The 22,868-nt window shown below is 40.0% G+C and overlaps 1 protein-coding gene across 1 annotated transcript in view; it reads right to left on the reverse strand.

Moving 5' to 3' along the window:
• Positions 1 to 20,065, reverse strand: part of LOC124284103 — a 156,665-nt gene extending 136,600 nt beyond the window's left edge. The window contains exon 1 of the mRNA XM_046720161.1: positions 19,298 to 20,065. Within this exon, the coding sequence (XP_046576117.1) occupies positions 19,298 to 19,384 (87 nt within the window). The 5' untranslated portion in view covers positions 19,385 to 20,065. The remainder of the gene's footprint in view (positions 1 to 19,297) is intronic.
• Positions 20,066 to 22,868: the final 2,803 nt, after the last annotated feature.

The following is a 22,868-nucleotide window of genomic DNA, read 5'->3' on the forward strand; positions in this document are numbered from 1 at the left end:
TGGAGGTTTGTACAAGAAACACCTTCAACAAATTTGTTGTTGTACTTGTGAATGACATTTAACGGGTATAACCAGCAGATGTAGTACTGTCAAGTATCCCGGTTGAATGAGAGTTCTTTACACTGAAGTAGCTTGATACACGGCGGGCACTGACTTCAGTGTCTGAATACATACCTGTAAACTGTTTCCATTGAGCTCAGCGAGTGAGGTTTTAGTTTTACGCCGCTTTTAGCAATATTGCAGCGATATCGCGGCGGGGGACACCAGAAATGGGCTTCACACTTTTTACTCATGTGGGGACTCGAACTCGGGTCTTCGGCGTGACGAGCGAACGCTTTAACCACTAGGCTACCCTACCGCACCATTGAGCTAGGTAAAATGTGTGGCTTCAGTAAACACTATACACAAACCTTATCTAATGTTCTTGGTGCACCTGCCTGCCTGCCTGCCTGAGTTTGGTTTTACGCCGCTTTTAGCAATATTCCAGCAACATCAATGCAGGGGACACCAGAAATGGGCTTCACACATTTTACCCATGTGGGTATTCGAACCCGGGTCTTCGGCGTGACGAGCCAACGCTTTAACCACTAGGCTACCCCACCGCCCCTTCTAGGTACACGGTAGCTATTGACAATAATCACTCTGCAATGTAGTTACTGGCTTTAGTGGGTGTCGTGCAAGGCTGTTGCTGAAAATATCGTACAATAGAGCTATTGGTCTCAATGTGCAACTACTGGTGTTTCAGACCCGTGAAGATCCGGGGTAGAATAGGTCTTCAGCAACCCATGCTTGCACAAAAGGCGACTATGCTTGTCGCAAGGGGCGACTAACGGAATCGAGTGGTCAAACTCGCTGACTTGGTTGACACATGTCATCGGTTCCTAATTGCGCAGATCGATGGTCATGCTGTTGATCACTGGATTGTCTGGTCCAGACTCGATTATTTACAGACCGCCGCCATATAGCTGGAATATTGCTGAGTGCGGCGTAAAACTAAACTCACTCACTCACTGGTGTTTCAGTATACCACGAACATTGTAGCTCCTAGCTTTGTTCAACATACAAGGTAACTACTGTTCTTTTCAGTATACCACGAACATTGCAGCTCCTAGCTTTGTTCAACGTACAAGCTAGCTACTGGTGTTTTCAGTATACCACGAACATTGTAGCTGCTAGCTTTGTTCAACATACAAGCTAGCTACTGGTTTTGCAGTATACCACGAACATTGTAGCTCCTAGCTTTGTTCAACATACAAACTAGCTACTGGTTTTGCAGTATACCACGAACATTGTAGCTCCTAGCTTTGTTCAACATACAAGGTAGCTACTGGTTTTGCAGTATACCACGAACATTGTAGCTCCTAGCTTTGTTCAACATACAAGGTAGCTACTGGTTTTTCAGTATACCACGAACATTGTAGCTGCTAGCTTTGTTCAACATACAAAGTAGCTACTGGTTTAGCTGCTTTGTTCAACATACAAGTATACCATACCATGAACATTGTATGCTCAAGCTGTGTGCAACATACAAGATAGCTATGTCCAACATACAAGATAGCCACGAAGCTATGTGCAACATACAAGATAGCTATTGGCCTCAATGTGCAACATACAAGATAGCTATTGGCCTCAATGTGCAACATACTAGTACAAGATAGTTATTGGACTCAATGTGCAACATACAAGATAGCTATTGGCCTCAATGTGCAACATACAAGATAGCCATTGGACTCAATGTGCAACATACAAGATAGCTATGTGCAACATACAAGATAGCCATTGGCCTCAATGTGCAACATACAAGATAGCTATGTGCAACATACAAGATAGCCATTGGCCTCAATGTGCAACATACAAGATAGCTATGTGCAACATACAAGATAGCTATTGGCCTCAATATGCAAAATACCTACTGGTTTCAATGTGAAACGTACAAGGTAGCTACTGGCGTTAGTATGCAACGTACAATATCGCTATACCTGCTTGAGTATTCAACAAGGAATTTACAAGTTTCAGCAGGTTAAGTACAAGATAATGTTTGGGTATGCAACCTCCAAGGTTGATTGTACCTTCATTATGCCGAGTCAAAGTCGCTTCAGCATACAACATACAGGGCCAAGCGGCTGCAGTGTTTCAGGTACAAGGTACCAATGGTACGCACCGGGAGATACACATCAGTTTGACTACACATCCTGTAAAGAGCCTTCCTATCAGTTCCACTCAGCATTGGCAGCTACCAGATCAAGTCGGCATTGGCGTTCAATACTCTTATCAAGAGATTCTCACCCACTAAGATAGCTAAGTGGCTGTTATGGGCGTTCAGGCCTGGGGAACATCAGTCACCGTAGTTGCCTCTCAGAGTACTTCAGAAACAATTTCAGATGAAGATGCTGTGATTCCCTATAAAATTGTTTGTAAATAATAGCATCATATTTCATCCCATGTTAGAAATCTCTCCTAGAAGCAGATCCATATTCGACGAATTGGACTATGTTGTAAGCATACGAATCACCATCAAATAGTGATGATACCAGAGGTTTCGGAAGTGATGTATCTGGCATCACCGGCAGCATTCGTCACAGACACATACAAGGGCGGGTCCAGTTATCATGTACACTAACTCGAAAACATATGGCTCGACTTAATCGTGGACTGCGTCGGACATTTTGATAACCGATGCGCCAAGCTTGGAAACTTTTCTCCAAACTGCACGAGAGACTGGTAATATTCTTCAAACGATTAGAAACACTGCATTATATTTGACAGTACCAATCGCAGCAGTGGCATTACAACGGGAAAAATGTGTCTAAACTGCTGTGAATTTCAAACGACCCTTGTGTCGACTCTGGGCTACATATTGGCGTAGAAAGAAAGGCTAATATTGAGTATGATTTTTCGCCGCTTTTAGCAATATTCCAGCAATATCACAGCAGGAGCACCAGAAATGGGCTTCACACATTGTACCCGTGTGGAATGGAACCCGAGGTGGGACGAGCCAACGCTTTAACCCCTAACCTCACCGCTCCTCAACGGAGATTGTTTCGGATAAAATATCATATAAACTAGACAATAAGATCTCTTTATTTTCAGAATTTAGGAATTTTAGACTTGTCAAAGTAATGTTAACTCGCTTATTTTGTTTCCGAGTTGTTTGCGAATCTGACAAAACAGTGTCGTTACAATCACTGTCTTGAAATCCATGACCTTAAAGGCGCAGTGGGTAGCCTAGTCCTTAAAGCGTTCGCTCGTCATGCCGATGGAAGGGGTTGATCCCCAACATGGGTACAGTGTTTTGAACTGATTTTATTGCTGAATTAAAGCTTAAATCGCGTAAAACCAAACTCACTCACTCATGATCGTATATCAACTATCAATTTCGCCTCCACAATAAATATTTAAGACCCTGTCGGACAAAGAGCCTGCCTGACGTGTGCTACATACGTTATTGGCAACGGCGGTAAACTTGATAGATAGGTGCCCGCACAGGATTACAGAGGGGCATGGGCAAGACGTCATCAGCATCTGACAGAGTTCGACAAACAGGCGTAGGTCCCCATCATTGGAAGTGTCTGTTCTTGCGCCAGGCACGATCTAATTTTATGGTTCTGTAAGCTCAAAGGGATACACCTGAGAGGGCGTTTTTGTAACGTCTAGGTTGATAGCTTAATATGATGTTTGCAGCAACACCCATATCCAGTGTGTAAGAATACTCATTTATTACCTTGGACAGTTGCTCTAGTTCTAAAAGAAGACTTAAAACCTCAGACTTACGCGTTTGGTATCGTAATACAGTATTGATGCATGTAAAACTGTCGGGGTAAAGAACGTGTACACTTGAAATTTGAACTGACCAAATAAGTGCAACGTTACTAGACTGAGCTTTCTATCATTGATAAGAAGCATATCATATATGACACTCGTATGAAATTTATCCTAATCGAATAACCATTTCATGTTTATGTCATGTTAATACCATAAAACGTTTGTTCTACTCTGTTTAAGCGGGTAATGTTTGATTTATTTATTTATTTATTTATTTATTTATTTATTTATTTATTTATTTATTTATTTATTTATTTATTTATTTATTTATTTATTTATTTATTTATTTATTTATTTGACAGGTATTGAATGTAGACTAACGCTTAGTATATAATTTTGATAATAGCAAACAAACCCATTTAAATTGAAAAGGAGCTCCTGGGAGACCAGAGATTCTGAACCTGGGGAAATCTAGACTTACTTCATTTAGGGCTTTAGCATTGTAGAGAGCTAGGCAGCAGGGAAAATAATGTTGTTCAGTGACTGTGAGACAGACTAGTATTGAATGCAGTGAGAGCTCTGTTACTTTATCCTAAACTGACTTTTAAGGATTCTTGAATTTTTGTTCAACAGAACGCCCAACCATAAAATATAAAAAAGTCAACCTTACGGAAGCACTGTCCTTATATGCATAATATGCAAATACAGTATAATATGATGGTTCGTACAGTCGCATGGTGCCGACGATGGGACCGTTCGGTGACCGACCGCTTTCGGAATTCCGCAGATGTAACGGAAAGTTGACTTTGTTAACACAACCATTACACGACTCCCAACTGCTAAATACGTTCCAACTTTTCTGAATGTGCACATCGCCAAAAATTCAAACATGGGCTGAACATCTAACGCCGGTGACGTCACGCATCTGTCATCTTTAAAACAGAGACAGTGTCAACCTTTTGACATAAATATGTCATTAAAAGTGACACATCGCCCGGAATGCCTGACGAATTACCCGCACACCGAAATAACCTTTGTTGAATACGTAGTCATGTTTTACTGACAAACGTGGGGCAATCCAGACCCATTGTTACACAAACAACACGCCGGCCCCTCGGGATGACATACACCGTCCATCTGCCTGTGTTACATGTTTTGTTAAACGGCGGCGGCAGTGACAGCTGTGCAGCCACACCCTGTACACGATGTCTGTCAACATGTAAGTGGCTGAGCGAATTTCTGTGTTGCTGCTTTGGGGTCCGTATTTTTTTTATGTTTTGGGAGTGTGTTGTTTTTGTGTTTTTTTTTGTGTTGTTGTTTTTTCCTTTTGGTGGGCTGGTACAAGTTATAGAGGTTTATCAAAGTGGCAAATCTTTGCCGGTAAATCTTACATGACAATAGGAAATCTTACCTGACAACAGGAAACCTTACATATTACATGACAACAGGAAACCTTACATATTACATGACAACAGGAAACCTTACATATTACTTGCCAACAGGAAATCTTATATCTTACATGCCAACAGGAAATATTAATCTTACATGCCAACAGGAAGCAATAGCCAGTACTCCTCATGCCGGTAAATCTTACGAATCCAGGACAAAATCCACCCGGACAAAATCCACCCCGGACAAAATCCACCCCTAATAAAATCCACCCTAAGAAAAAACAGAAATGAATTTTTTTTCATATCAGTCATTCATAATCGATAAGAAAAACAACCAAAACTACAACCAAAGAACATTTTTGCATATATAAATATGACAGTTGCCCATTTTCACATTTCACATTTATGACTCATTCGTGCATCAATACATATATAAATATGACAACAGCATATATTTTCACACATTCAGCCATTCCATCCTCGACGTCTTTATGTACGAATAACCCTGATATAGCAACTTCGAACCACCCTTGTTGTCCCGTGTCCGGGGTGGCAATTTTGGGGTTGATTTTGTCCGGGTGGATTTTGTCCGGTCACCAAATCTTACATCAGACTGCACAACAAGAAATCATAAATCTTACATGACAACAGGAAATAATACATTTTACATGAACACGGCAAATCTTACAATTTACATGACGACGGGAAATCTTATATCTTACATGACGACGGGAAATCTTGCATTTTACATGACGACCGGAAATCTTACAATTTACATGACGACGGGAAATCATACATCTGACATGACGATGGGAAATCTTAATCTTACATAATGACGTAAAATCTTACATTTTACAAGACGACTGTAAATCTTACATTTTACATGACGACTGGAAATCTTACAATTTACATGACGACGGGAATCTTACATCTTACATGACGATGGGAAATCATACATCTGACATGACGATGGGAAATCTTAATCTTACATAATGACGTAAAATCTTACAGTTTACAAGACGACTGTAAATCTTACATTTAACAAGACGACTGTAAATCTTACAATTTACATGACGACGGGAAATCTTACATCTTATATGACGACGGAAATCATACATCTGACATGACGATGGGAAATCTTAATCTTACATAATGACGTAAAATCTTACATTTTACAAGACGACTGTAAATCTTGCATTTAACATGACGACGGAAAATCTTACAATTTACATGACGACGGTAAATCTTACATCTTACATGACGACGGGAAATCATACATCTGACATGACGATGGGACATCTTAATCTTACATAATGACGTAAAATCTTACATTTTACAAGACGACTGTAAATCTTGCATTTAACATGACGACGGGAAATCTTACAATTTACATGACGACGGTAAATCTTACATATAATCGACTAAATTTCCAAAATGCATACAAACAACATTTGCCGGATTCTTAGAATCGGAAAGCTCCACACATACACCTCAGGTGTGCCCATGCTGGCATGATCCTTCTCATCCTTCAATACGGTAAAACGTACTTTCATTCAGTAATCGGACCAATACCGAAGTAGCATTACGCTATACACCATTATGGATGTTGTCAAGGAAATGTAAAGACCGCTAAAACGCGTCAATTTTTGTGACGGCAGTGTCATACGTTAGACTTCTCGTACAATGATCAATTGTAAAGGTATTACAAATATTTGCAAACTGAAATCAATATCGGCGTCTTGATATAGCGTTCGGTAACTATTTGACTTTGCCATGACGGTAAACTGTACCTTAAATAGCTCAGTCAGTGCCATTGTGAGCACACAATAGGACAATACAGACACTATATACTGGTGTGCCTATATATGAGCTATTTTGGGTTTCAATGACGCTATCAACAGTGACGATATGAGTGACGTTTTCTTGATTGTAAATAGGTATACTTGTTTGTCCATTAACATATGTTAAGACGTTTACATTCAGTTTATCTCCTTCAACGTTTAACAATTAACTCTGAAAACGTCACGATCACGGATATAGTGCTGACATATCAAAACGATTGAGGCCAATCTGGGATTCGAACTCACAGCCTTGGTATCCTAGGGACTCTTGTTAAGAGACGATGGAAATATGACTATATCTAATCGTACAGATCCAAGTCCGTTTGTACATTTCAAGAGTATGATTTTTTTCCAAATTATCTAATTCACCGTTGTGGCACCGTCTCTTGTTCAGTAGATAGGGCGAATGTTAACAAATTTCGGTGGTTCGATTCCCTGGCAGCGTCATACGAAAAGACTTTTTAAAGATGGTTCTTGTTGTTACCTTGTCTGGCGTTCGGCACTAATGGGATGGAACGAAGACTGGTCCGCTGTCATTCACCGTGCCTGATTAGGGTACCCAGGTTAAATTGCGGTATGGTGTTTCATGGTTAGTTCCGACAAGGAGAACCAAGTGCTCGCTCGCACGCATACACGCACGCAGTCATACGCGCATACGTCATTATATACGTGCTACACTGCTGAAGGCGACATTCTTCACCTTACCTCTCGCTGTTGATATATATATATATATATACATATATATATATAAACCTGGTGAAAATACACAATAGCTAAAACATTGCTTAAATAAACAAGGTCACTACATAAAAGGCCGTAGTTCTTTTTCTTTAAAAATCCTCAAAAGAGTGAATGCAATTCTACGAAAAAGGTTTGCGTTGGCAAAGAAGTATGTTGTTTTGATCGACCACCTAAATAATCACTTGATTGTTAATGCATGACTGTGCGCTTAATTCCTCGATGGATGAATGACGTCATTGGAACCGCGAGCACAAATGGCAACGGAAACATGCCACGGTACCAATGAACCGTCTTGAAGGGTAAGAGCAGTTGAAAGCAATTTAAAGCAAGGAAAATAACGCCAATGTGTTCACATTGAAATAAGATACAGTTCCGAATTTTAATCTTGGTTGAAACATTACGGGAAAACACGGACCCCGTCAAAGGGGGATTTGTAGCATAAGAAACAAAGCTCCGGGTGCATGCTGGCTGGTTTTAGTGTCAAAGGATTATATTACAAAATGTAAATCCCATATGAATTTTCGATTTTAAAAATTTGAAAACACATACATGGACGAATGGACCTCACACTAAACTGATAAACATATACCGTTTTTTAAAGATAAAGTAAATGTGTGTTATCCATTAGTGCAATGCGGATGTCAAGAAGTGCGATTCCCACCATCTCCTCCCCCTCTTCCTAACACAGTAAAACTCTAACTGATGAGTGTACATTTTGTACGTGTTACTGTGGCCCTGTCTTTCCAAATACCCGTTTAATACGATGAGGATGATTCTTTTCAAGAATTTACTCTGCGACCATTGGTCGACCAAAGACCATTAAAAATCTACAAATATTTACATCAATAAACTTTATTGAAGTAAACAAACAATTCTAATGGAATCCAAGAAAATATGAACTTTCAGTATTTGGATGTTAAAGGCATAGAGGGATTAAGGGTGAAACAGTAAAGGTATCAAAGGATTCTGCAGAGACGGCACCAAAGGATTCTGCAGAAAATGCACCAGAGGATTCTGCAGAAAGTGCATAACAGGATTATGCTGAGAAGGCACCAGAGGATTATGCTGAGAAGGCACCAGAGGATTATGCTGAAAAGGCTACACAGGATTATCCCGAGACGACACACAAGGATGATCTGAGACGATGAAAAGCTGAGAGACTGACACAGCTTTCATTATGTATAATAACCACAAGGGAAACAGTTAAGACTCTTATATCACCCCGTTATGTACGCAGCCGAGGATTCGCCTTGTTACTCGCGAAATTACACGTTTGATCAGCGGTGCTCCAGCAAGTTAGAGTCAAGTCGCAAAATGTCGACTGGGAAGGGGCATGGCGCCGTTGAACGCAACACTCCTTTAAAACATTAGGATGATGACATGAAAGTGACCCGGCCTCGCCGCTGCTACTTTAGTTATGTGTATACATACTTTGAATGATTCACTGGCTGAAATATAGATCTAAAGTTAGTATAAGTCCAAGTTATAAGACAGATTCGGATTAAGATCTAACAAATTTTAAGGCTTTAATAAAATGCTATGTTTGCAAAAGTGTTGAAGGCAAGATAAGCCGCTTAACGGAGTGTATACAAAAAGAAGAGTTGTCAAAATGGGGTGTAGACAAAATAACAGTTGTCAAAACGGGGCATAGACAAAAATAGCAGTTGACAAAATGGGGTGTATACAAAATGAACAGTTGACAAAACGGAGCGTAGACAAAATAAACAGCTGGCAAAACGGGGCGTAGACAAAATTAGCAGTTGACAAAACGGGCTTGAGACAAAATAAGCAGTTGAAAAATGGGGTGTAGACACACTGAATAGTTCTTAAAACGGGGTGAAGACAAAATTAATAGTTGACAAAACGGGACAAAAGGAGCAGTTGACAGAACGAAGTCTGGACAAAATGAACAGTTGACAAAATGGGGTGCGGACAAAAGGAGCAGTAGACAAAATCTGGCGCTGATAAAAAAATATGTTTGCAGATGGTGCCAAAATTATAGACGAAATGTGTTTCCGACATTTTGAGCTGCTGGGAAAATAAACCGAAGTGAACATGAGCTGAAGAAGACACTAACAGATCTATACGCAAAATACGAAGACACAAAGACCCTGAACAGACCACCAGAAGATGTAAGTCAACACACCTGATGTAAGTCAACATAACAATGTGAAATATGATAGCATTTCACGAATACTCTTTAGCAGACAGACATTCAACAACACTACGACATATCGGTTAACTCTATGGGAATCTTCTCAGCGTTTTTTCCTTTCCTTTTTAAGACGTGATTTTCTAATTAGGAACAGGTAACTATATTTAACTGCGTAATTACCTGCTTGTCTGGCATAACTGTGTAGGGGGCTAAACTAATATTTGTGCTCAAACCTTGCAGATGGCGATAAATCAAGATATCTAAATTGAACAATATCTTAATTTTGATAAATGATATTTTAATACAGAGCATTGCGTAGGAACTAATAGGAAATATATTCCTTTTGCAAACCACTAAGAGCATTGCGTAGCAACTAACAAGAAATATATTCTTTTAAAAATCTTTAATGATTCTGTTTTGAACGTTCGCCTTCAAAACTATGAGTGTGTGAGTGAATGTTATTTTACGCCATAGCCAGCATCCCAGATACACAAAGACGACTGTTCACTAACTTTTAGAAACGTTTAACGATTTAATGTGTCTAATCAGTATAACGAACGTTCCAAGGTATTTGTAAGTAGAGAGTTATTACGAGACGTCAGTTTAAAAGAGTTAATACCTGGTGCTAATACAAGAGTTATATGACAGTGTCTGTTTAAGGGAGCTCTTGAAAGGTGTCCATTTAAGAAAGTTATCCCAGGGTGTCATTTATGAGTGTTATTAGAAGATGTCAATTAAATCCGTTCCAAAAGATTAGCTACTAGTTATTCAACAGTGTCAGTTTAAGAGAGTAATTCGAAGGTATCAATTGCTAGTTATTCAACAGTGTCAGTTTATGGGATTAATTCGAAGGTATCAATTGCTAGTTATTCAACAGTGTCAGTTTATTGGAGTAATTCGAAGGTATCAATTGCTAGTTATTCAACAGTGTCAGTTTAAGGGAGTAATTCGAAGGTATCAATTGCTAGTTATTCAACAGTGTCAGTTTAAGGGAGTAATTCGAAGGTATCAATTGCTAGTGATTCAACAGTGTCAGTTTAAGAGAGTAATTGGCAGGTGTCAATTACTAGTTATTCAACAGTGTCAGTTTAAGAGAGTAATTCGAAGGTGTCAATTACTAGTTATTCAACAGTGTCAGTTTAAGGAGTAATTCGAAGGTATCAATTGCTAGTTATTCAACAGTGTCAGTTTAAGGGAGTAATTCGAAGGTATCAATTGCTAGTTATTCAACAGTGTCAGTTTATTGGAGTAATTCGAAGGTATCAATTGCTAGTTATTCAACAGTGTTAGTTTATTGGAGTAATTCGAAGGTATCAATTGCTAGTTATTCAACAGTGTTAGTTTAATTGGAGCAATTCGAAGGTGTAATTGAGTTATTCCAAAGTATCAGTTTAAGAGAGGTAATCTAGATTCAATGTGAAAAGCTATGTAGATGGCGGGTTATTATCCGTGAGTGAGTGAGTGAATATTTAGCGTCACATCGGCACTATGTCATCCGTATTGTGACGAGAATAATTTCATTTATATGAATAATAAAATCAACAAATTTAGAACGTAAAACCTGTCACCGAAGGACAATAAGTAAGTGTCGGAAGTCTTACCACGTATGTGATTTCACAACTGATAATAATAACAAATTGTATATCCATTGGGTACATTTCAACGTGCAACTGGATGTCACACAAAAAACACGACCCATGACAATAAATCTAAGGAATCAAACCCAAAACCATGTGCTTAATGAACGAACGCACATCCCACTGTGCCACCAAACCTTTTTAATCCAGTTCACATCCAGCTGTTGTCATTACTGCAATACTTGTCTTAAAGTGTGCTACCGACGTGGCGCTAAAACAGCTTTAACCGAAGTCTTTTTCAACATAAAGCACTTATCCCTGCTATAAATACAAACAAACCAAATCACAGTCTTTCCACGTATTGGTACTTCCTTGTCGCCTACCAATCGATCATCAAATGGTTGAAACTGACCCATATTATCACAACTCAATCCAAAAGCGCACGTCGATTGAACACAGGACGCCGGATCGGCCATTGTCTGCCGGTAGTATAATTGAGGGCGTGTTTTGGGAACACAATGCATTTTTGACATGTAAGGTAACGGAGTGCATGCCATGGTCATGCTTGTGCCACCGACGCTGGAACACGACACCAGCTAATTAATTATGGCTAAATATGCGGACATACCATAATGTTCAATTATGAAAATCCGGTGAACGATTTCAATTGTGGCACGAATAACCGGGGTATCAAGTCCATCGGGTCTGATCGACCAGATTGCTTCACCTGGGCAGGCCCACAGTCACGGATAATAATAATGATGATGATATATCGTAATAATACTAATATTCCTGCATTGTTATTGTTGAAGAAGAAGAAATAGGAGTATAGAATAAGTAAAGTAGTTTAGAAGAAAAAGAATCATAAAAGAAGTAAAGAAGTATAGAAGAAGAAGTAAAAGAGGAAAAGAAGTATAGAAGAAGCAAAGGAAGTATAGAAGAAGCAAAGAAAGTATTGAAGAAGCAAAGAAAGTATTGAAGAAGCAAAGAAAGTATAGAAGAAGCAAAGAAAGTATAGAAGAAGCAAAGAAAGTATTGAAAAAGCAAAGAAAGTATAGAAGAAGCAAAGAAAGTATAGAAGAAGCAAAGAAAGTATTGAAGAAGCAAAGAAAGTATTGAAGAAGCAAAGAAAGTATAGAAGAAGCAAAGAATAAAAGCAAAGAAAGTATCAAAGAGAGTCGAGCAAAGAAAGTATTGAAGAAGCAAAGAAAGTATAGAAGAAAGCAAAGAAAGTATAGAAGAAGCAAAGAAAGTATTGAAAAAACAAAGAAAGTATAGAAGAAGCAAAGAAAGTATGGAAAAGCAAAGAAAGTATATAAGAAAGAAGCAAAGAAAGTATAGAAGAAGCAAAGAAAGTATTGAAGAAGCAAAGAAAGTATTGAAGAAGCAAAGAAAGTATAGAAGAAACAAAAGAAAGTATAGAAGAAGCAAAGAAAGTATTGAAGAAGCAAAGAAAGTATTGAAGAAGCAAAGAAAGTATAGAAGAAGCAAAGAGAAATTATAGAAGAAGCAAAGAAAGTATAGTGAAGTAAAGAGAAAGTATTGAAAAGAAGCAAAGAAAGTATTGAAAAAGAAAGAAAGTAAAGAAAAGAAAGTATGGAAGTAAAGAAGAAAAAGAAGTATAGAAGAAAAGAAAGTATTGAAAAAGCAAAGAAAGTATTGAAGCAGCAAAGAAAGTATGGAAGTAAAGAAGAAAAAGTATAGAAGAAGCAAAGAAAGTATTGAAGAAGCAAAGAAAGTATTGAAGTAAAGAAGAAAAAGAAATATAGAAGAAGCAAAGAAAGTATAGAAGAAGCAAAGAAAGTATTGAAGAAATAAAGAACGTATTGAAGTAAAGAAGAAAACGAAGTTTAGAAGAAGCAAAGAAAGTATAGAAGAAGCAAAGAAAGTATTGAAGAAGCAAAGAAAGTATTGAAGTAAAGAAGAAAAAGAAGTATAGAAGAAGCAAAGAAAGTATAGAAGAAGTAAAGAAAGTATTGAAGAAGCAAAGAAAGTATTGAAGAAGTAAAGAAAGTATTGAAGTAAAGAAGAAAAAGAAGTGTAAAAGAAGAAGTAAAAATATATAGAAGAAGTAAAGAAAGTATAGAAGAAAAAGAAGTATAGAGTGAGTAAGCATAGTTTTACGCGGCGCACAGCAAAATTCCAGCTATATGACGGCGGTCTGTAAATAATCGGGTCTGGACCAGACAATCCAGTGATCAACAGCATGAGCATCGATCTGCGCAACTGGGAACCGATGACATGTGTCAACCAAGTCAGCGAACCTGACCACCCGATCCCGTTAGTCGCCTCTTGCGTCAAGCATGGGTTGCTGAAGATCAATATTCTAACCCGGATATTCACGGGTCAAAGAAGTATAGAAGAAGTAAAAAGAACAGAAGAAGTAACCAAAGTACAGAAGGAGTAACGAAGAAAGAGAAGTATAGAAGAAGAAAACAAAAGTTTGTAGAACTAGTTACCACATTTTTCAGTCAAGGGGTCAGTGATTGTATTCCCAACTCCATGGGGAGTATGCAACCAACAGCCGACTGAACCCAACAACCTGAACAGTTCAGCATTTATATTTCAGCCTATTCCTTTTAAATACCGTAAACCTTAAGTGCGATGTCGTCAAAAATACTTAAATATTCCTAAATGTATTACAAAGAATCTAAAATATATTCTCCAAGGAACACGACCCATGTACGTTATCTTCAGCTCAAATCAAAGTTTACAAAGTCGATAAGACAAAGTTAAGAAACTAAAAACTGATTGTCCAATCGACATTTACCATATAAAAATACCGGCTCTCGCGAGGAAGGTATCAGCATCTCGCACTAATGCGTAGTAAGCAGTGCGCGAAATAGTTTCCAAATTTTGCTAGCCAGTCGGGCTAGCTATGCCTGAAAGTTACTAGCCCACAAAATAATTCACTTGCCCGAAATTTGAATGTGGACACGGGTTTCATCATTAATCTGCTAATATGGTGAACATTTTTATCAGGCCATAATCTTGCATGATATAAAAGTGTATTATAACTTACTTAACAAGTAGGAGAGAGAGTGATATATTTACAAAATGACCCCATGAAAATTCACTAGCCAGTCGGACCAGTGACTGTGAAGATTTACTGGCCCTATTGGATTTTTACTATCCACGGGCTAGCAGGCCAGTGGCTATTTCGCACACTGATGGTAAGTTGTATTACGTTCGAACTCTTGGCCGTCAGTTAAACTGACTAGAAACACGTTTAACTTCACAATAACATTGTACACAGTGTTAGTGAGGCTGTACACCACTTAAGGGATTTCTAGGATTATGATGGCAGATAAATCAATCTTGATTAACAATGGACTTAATATATCTTACCCGGATGCAGTGAATAAATTCCGATTGGTCAGTGTGACGAACAAATGCTTTAACAATCGCTCCTCCAAGAGTGCAAGTACAATATGAGATTGCCACACTGAACTGATAATATCCACCCGTGACGTTCTTTCTACAAGTCTTCAATACACCCGTTATCACATTTCCATCCATCTGTTTAAACTCAGGGGTCGGAAGGCATTCATAATCATATATTATTTATACTTCTTTTAAATAAACTGTTGGAGGGGGTTGACCACATTACCTGTTTTAGGGGGATTTATTTCTTGTTTAATGCCAAACTCAGCAATATCCTAACTTTAAATTACATTTGTGACGTCATTCCATTGTTTGCTCGCTCCATTACTTTTCGGGAATGGAGCGATGTGTACCAGTTTCAAATTAAAGCCTTCATTTTGTCATTTTGACATTTAATTTTGATAACAGAAATTTCCCCAGTTCTTTGAATGTAATTTAAGCAGGGTAATATCCTCGTAACTCTCCATTCCTTAAAAATAATGTGCCTCGGCCCCTCCGGGGCCTCGGCTCCATTATTTTTAAGGAATGGAGAGTTACTCGGACATTACCCTCTACATATGTGTATTTCATAGAGTAAAGAAAGAAGGAATAAAACCACAATACTGTTCTTGTAAGACGAAAAAATGACGAGGCGGGATGTTTGGCAGTGAAGTGGATGTTTGTTAGTATGGCGAGGTGTTTGGTTTAAAAAGGGGGTTGTTTGGCAGTGAGGTGGATGTTTGTTAGTATGGCGAGGTGTTTGGTATTAAAAAGGGGATGTTTGGTAGTGAGGTGGATGTTTGTTAGTATGGCGAGGTGTTTGGTATTAAAAAGGGGGATGTTTGGTAGTGAGGTGGATGTTTGTTAGTATGGCGAGGTGTTTGGTATTAAAAAGGGGGATGTTTGGCAGTGAGGTGGATGTTTGTTAGTATGGAGAAAGGGGGGATGTTTGGTATTAAAAAATGGGGGTGTTTGGCAGTGAGGTGGATGTTTGGTTAGTATGGCGAGGTGTTTTGTTAGTATTAGAAAAGGGGATGTTTGGATGTTTGTTAGTGAGGTGGATGAAAGGGGGATGTTTGGCAGTGAGGTGGATGTTTGTTAGTATGGCGAGGTGTTTGGTATTAAAAAGGGGGATGTTTGGTAGTGAGGTGGATGTTTGATAGTGAAGCGGAATGTTTGGTAGTGATGTGGGCAAGATGAAAATCCGATAATACATGTACTTTGGTCTAGCAGTGTTTTTTCTATATCCTTTTTTTTCTGGTAACAAACTTTGTATACATTCCAAATATACCTTAATCGATAATAAGAAGCAATCGCCATATGTGTGCTATAGGCAATAAGCAAAACACATTTAATGAAACGCGAACGATTGCTTAACAAGACATGCTAGCATTTGTTTAAACAAAACACAACATTCTATACTACATATATTGATTAAGTTGAAATATTCGCCTTCACAATAGTAATTCATTAAACGCGAATTTCACCGCAATTTTAAGAACAAATTACAAAATTTAAGTATCACTGTAAGTTATATCAGCTTTTTAAAAATCGACAAACGTTTTTACAATGTTTATGTGTCCCTTTCCGAACCTAATATCATTACATATAAACAGATAAGACACATTTTAGGAGTGAACAATGAGTTTTGATACACATAGCTCCATCGGGTATGTAATCTAGAATATGTAAACATTGCCTGTCATTGAGACTTGACTGTTTCTCTGTCGGTTTTCATTCTTCAACGATAATGAATCAGGAGAACTACGGGACACTGAAATAATTCTTTGCTTGTACACCGATATCCAGTTATTCGATTCAGATGTAAGCAAAATTGAAATTTCGGTCACAAGGATGTTGGGTGTAAATCGTCCGTATCTAAAAGTACATGAGCTAAACCGAACATAAACCCTGTAATCTACTCGCAGCAAGATGTGATCTTAGGTGTGGGTTATCAATTGATATAAATACGAAATATTAGGAGAATGCAAAAAATGTTGAAAAGAAGAGGTTTGGTGACCTCTCGGTCAATGTAGCTAGCAATTGCACAGCATAGCTCCATTTCTCTCCGACAAATACTTGTCCGTTAAGCGTTACACAGCCGGATTAATAACTAGGCCCTATTAATAGTGGCGGTGAGAGGCACTCCGTATTGTTTCTCTGACACACCCACATACTCTAGATTCGTGCGTTGAGATATTCGCGTAGCCACAGACTTGGCCACGGCGGCCTCAAAGCCTTCCCAGTGCAAAAGCTGTCTTTGTAGCTATGAATATAAACCGTTATGAACGGCGAGGAGCGAGATTCACGCTAAAGTCGTTATGTTGTGTGAAACGAAATGTGTCTGCCATTTCACAAGCATGGGAATCTTTCTCTCGCTCGACTGTTTTCAAAATAAACAAGAGTACATGTGCCCTGGTGGAACTTTTTAAAGTTTATATACATCTGGGTCAATCAGAAAACTGCGGCTGGAGGTCAGAGGTTGGAATGGGCGTGACGTTTAAATAGCCACTGGTGCATGGTGTTGGGTCATTAGCAGAACACACGCTGGACATCGGGAGGTGGGGGAGAGAGGGAAGGGGGGTTCTTCCACAGGGGCAGACGGCTCGCATTTCACGTCTGCTCGTGTGAAGCAGACGATATAAGCCATTTCGCCGGATATGACAGCTCGATCTAGCGGTAATGCTTTTTATCGCAGGATGTTTTGTTGGGAAGCGACCACGCCCTCTCTCGGCGGCTTCAGCCATTGCGGACAAGGTCGTGGCCGTTCGGGCTTCACTTCCTCGGTCGATACTGCTTATATTGTTAGCAGCCATCAACATTCCGTGTCTAACACAGGGATAAAAACGCTGAGAGCTGGTGTGAAACTCGAGAACGTACACCACTCCCTCTCAACGTAAGTTGAAACTCGTAGAATGTTAAAAAAAAACTAGAGTAAGCACTTCGCATCAATGAAGGCCAGTCTCCAATTCCTTGCGATAGAACTGTTCTGGCGACTAAGCTCCACGGGAGTGGAGGGTATATGGTTAGCGTTAACTTGTACAATCGTTCATATTCAACAGCATTGAGATGTATAAGTGGGTAAGTTGTCTGGACTCCGTATTTCGGGATCAGCCATCCTAGGATCTGCATCTCGGCACCGCGTGGGACAAAAGTACAGGCGTCGGGGTTCCACAACCAAGATTCTACACTTCACGGGCGAACACTCACAGACCTATTCATTCGGACACATACGCGTTTTGGGGGAATGATTCCTGCGTTTGAACTGCGGGATGATTTGCTTGATGTGGTGCTGTAGAGATCAAGTGTCAGCTGATGCTTCTATTGGGGGCAGCGTTTTGGAGGTTAGGGGGTTCGGTAGTTAGACGGACATCCATAATCGTTATCAGAAAAAGTGTGATTAATACAAAGATTTAAGCGACTTACTATAACTTGTCACGGTGCCCCATCATCATCATCATCATCATCATCATCATCGTCATTGTTAACCTCATCCTTGTATTATTATTATCTTCAAAATAATGGCCCAAATGCACTTATAAATTTAAAACTTCTCACGAATGAATTTGAAATGAACAGGATTGCTAATACACAAGACTAATGGTAATAATAATCGCGAAAACAAATAATAATCATAATATAATAATACACTATACATTTTATCCTTTAATATGTAAATGTTTAACTATAATATTCATTCTAATAAAAATAATAATCCATAACCCCTGCTTTAAAATGATAATTATTAATATTTTGTGATTATCATCACAGTGACCCACTTTACACGGATACCGACTTTGGATGAGGCAACATCACATTACGTCGCAGTGATGATGGCGCGTACAGTTATCAGTGTTCATTCATGCAGTTCAGTTATAAATACGTGGCTCGCATTCCGCTGGTCACATGAACATTTACTACAGCGAGTCTTTGTTCTGCAATAAAGTAGGAGCATAAACACGCTTTGAGGAAACCGGTGACAGAAACAGCCCAGCAGGGGCCGTGCGCTCACTCCCTTACATAAAATACCTGTAACAATCGTAGGCGTGAAAGACAAGGCGACACCCGGTGTCAAGATAAACAATGAGACACCCGTGTGGATACAAACCTGCAATAAACATCAGGATGAAACAGAGTAAGAAAACCCGACCACTATAAACGTGTGATGGTCGTAGGTTTGAAAGACAATAAGACACCCGGTGTCGATACAAACCTGCAATAAACATAAGTGTGAAACAGTAAGAAAACCCGACCAACATACACATGCAAAGTATTTGAAAGACAATGTAACACCTAGTGTCAGGATAAACGTGATTTACCGGGTTGCCATAATCGACACCCGGTGTCAAGGCAAACCTGTGACAACTTGATTAAATCCTCGGGTTTGGTGGCTGCATAAAAAACATGTAAGGGGGTATATCCAGGTGTTTGAGACTCAGAAGCAAATCCCAGCCTCGCATTACTTACTTTGGCGTTGATAAGTATCACACAGACTAGGAGGATTTGCCCTAGAACAGCTGACGCGGTCTGAATCCTGGGGTAGTCACTTGCCATACCAAGACGGCGTCACACCTAGTTTACAGTAGTAGACCCAGGGGTCGGTAGATGGAGACGTTGATGCTGTCGTCACCTACAGTCTTGGATACAAGAACACTGGGTGTACCACCCGTTATATATCCGAACCGATTCCACTTGAACGCCGGCATATATATTTTTGAATTGTCAAACTGTAAGTAGTTTATGCTCCCTCCTTCTGGTTATAATCCGTGTGGGTGGGTCGGTGGGTATCTGGGGGTCCGACCGTGAGCCGGGCCCCACCAAATTACGATCATAAATTGTCAACATTGACCCCGATGACTGAAGCGAAGTCCTGTACACGGTCCTCAATCCATAGCTCGACTGTGAACTCAAACTGTTGGGAATACCGCTCCGAGCCTGACCAATCGCGTCTGTGCTGAGATCACTTCCCCTTACACTGTGACGAAGTGAGGGTACAGTTCTCAGCGTGTGCTGTTCGCGCTCGACCCACAGCGTGTGCTGTGTTCACAGAAAAGAGACGCATCGAACGATTGGGCCATGTATCTGGGTTATTAATATGTGCAGCGTCGACTAGCGACTTATGTCACTAAACTGCCATCGACACACGCCATACAAATTCGCGATGCAAAGTTTGTTTGCTTACATTGGGCGTGGTTGTTTAGTCAGGCGATTGATGCAGCCTCGCGTCCGCTAACGCTTGGAGTCTTGAGCGGCAAGTCTGTCCAACGAATGTGAATAAGGCTGTCCCAGAGTTAAACCGAAGTCGGGAGTTACACGGCAAGCCGAATGTACGACGCAGGCACGGGGCTAATATCTAATTCATAATGGGTGTAACAGCATATTTGAGAGCTGGGCTGTCGGAGAAGACGAGATTAATGTCAAGAGCGACAATTCATCATATCGTGGCATATATGTATGTACACCCACTTTGTCGTTGCCCCGCGACCCAGTCCCGTCACGGCTGTGGAAGCGGCATTAAAAGTGACGTGACTTGTCCCCTAAGCAACACTCGCTGTGATGTTCTATCGATATCCATCAGATCGTAGTTAGCATAGGATGGGGAGACAGAATCGCAGCGTCATCCTGGTGATCACAAGTGTTAGTTAACGGAAACACACACACACACATACACACACACACACGCGCGCGCGCACTCACGTGTGTGGATACAGTGTTAAATTATTTCTTTTCCACATCATTGCGTGGCATAGAAAAGAACATGTATTAAGGTCATATAAATAAGCGAGTGAGTTTAAATTTACGCCGCACTCAGCAATATTCCAGCTATTTGGCAGCTGTCTGTAAATAATGAAGTCTGGACCTGACAATCCAGTGATCAACAGCATGAGCACCGACCTGCGCAATTGGGAACCGATGACATGTGTCAACCAATACAGCGAGCCTGACCACCCGATCCCGTTAGTATCCTCTTACGACAAGCATGGGTTACTGAAGATCAATATTCTAACCCGGACCTTCACGGGTATCCCACATGGGTACAATGTGTGAAGCCCATTTCTGATGTCCCCGCCGTGATATTGCTGGAATATTGCTAAAAGCGGCGTAAAACCATACTGGCTCACTCCACAGGTCTGCGCATATGGGAAGTCGTGGCAACCATCACCCGTTACCATGGGATGCTGAAGACCAGTTTTAACCGTAACTTCATGGTTTCAACCGGATATTAACTAGCGTTATCAAGTGTACGAAATGCACTGTTACGACTCAAGCGGAAATCTACTATACAGCCTATAGGGGAGACCGGGTTCAATCGTAACATGGGGCAATTGTAACAAGGACGATTACTCTAAAAGATTTCGCTCAAGCATAATGTAGGTAAGTAGAGTTATTTCCCTTTGCTTTCCTACGGTACACATCCGGGCGTTTTTCAGCTGATCGCTCATGGCGAGATACAGTAGACGAAAAATCTTTTTTGACATAAGAAAGTAAATTTTTCACAAAACGTAATAAAACGTTCTTAATGCAGTAAATGTTGCTTGGTATGAAATTAACTTTTCAAGTGTAAAATTGAGTCATTACGACTTATTTTGAAGTAGAAATATTTGAGAAGCCCAAAGTTGTTAACATGTGACGTGGCATGAAACATGGCTACGAGCATCGGGGGCAAATGTAACACTGTGTTACAACTGCCCCCATGTAATTTTCCCTTATGTTATGATGATGAAGCAAATTATGATGTCGGTTTTATGTTAGTTCTTTACTAGTTTCATCATAGTAGAACATTTTCAGTCTTATGTTGATAGTATTGGCCCTCGGGTGAAAGTTTTTGGTGTTAGTCTTTGTATAATATTTTGTGCATACGAAAACAAGAATTTTAAACTAAAAACATTTTAAATGTCGACGGTGACAAAGGTTTAATATTAATCCATTTCCACCTCAATTGATCAAGGTAACATCTTTCCACATTTTATTTTGATTTTATTTGGAAAATAAACAGATTCTTACATTGGAACCTTCTTTGTTACAATTGCCCCATCCACCTGTTACAATTGCCCCGTGCTAGGGGTCAATTGTAACACTTGCATTCATTGCATTTGATACGTAATAACTTTGTAACGACATGATCGTGAACTTTAAATGACTACGAGGTTTAAAGCCAAGAAGCTAATGTATCAGTTAGTACCGATAGACTTTGTTAGCGGTCGACTAATAACGAATTACAAGAACTTAAGTAAAAAGTGTTACAATTGACCCCGGTCCCCCCTACTGAGAACAGGGCCCGTATTGCTCCCTGAACATGAATAATGATGAGTGTCTTCCACACATGACTCGTGCACCTGGTGTAGCAGACTAACGTGAAGTAACATCAGGCGTGGGACATTTTTAATTTTATTTTATGATATTTTTTTCACAAACTGTTTTAGACATCTGTGTGTACATTAACTTTCTTCTGAGGCAATTCACATGGAGTTTGCTAGGCAAACATGCATAGCGTACTCCATCCAGTAAAGGGGCTGTGGGGTAGCCTAGTGGTTAAATAGTTGATTCGTGACGCCGAAGATCCGGGTTCGATTCCTCACATGGGTACAATGTGTGGAGCCCATTTCTGGTGTCCCCCGCCGTGATATTGCTGGAATATTGCTAAAAGCGGTGTAAAACCATACACACTCACTAACTACTCACTCACTTGACCATATTGCACGCAGCTGCACGTGTAGTGACCCAGTCACGTAAATCTGATGACGCTCTGAAACTCCTACATTCTTTACACTGGCTGCCCATTCACTATAGGATTCAATTCAAGCTTCTGTGCCTCACTTTCCACTGTCTGTCTGGATCTGCCCCTTCGTATCAGCCGCCTCCGTGGTGTAGTGGTTAGAGCGTCCGCCCGGAGAGCGGAAGGTCGCGGGTTCGATCCCCAACCGCGTCATACCAAAAGACGTTAAAATATGGTACTTGTTGGTCCCTGTCTGGCGCTCGGCATTAATGGATACAACAAGGACTGGTCGGCTCGGAGTCAGTATACTGTGTCTGAGTG

The sequence above is a fragment of the Haliotis rubra genome, unplaced genomic scaffold (genome assembly GCF_003918875.1).
Source record: "Haliotis rubra isolate DU_JTF1 unplaced genomic scaffold, ASM391887v1 Scf33, whole genome shotgun sequence".
NCBI lineage: Eukaryota > Metazoa > Mollusca > Gastropoda > Lepetellida > Haliotidae > Haliotis > Haliotis rubra.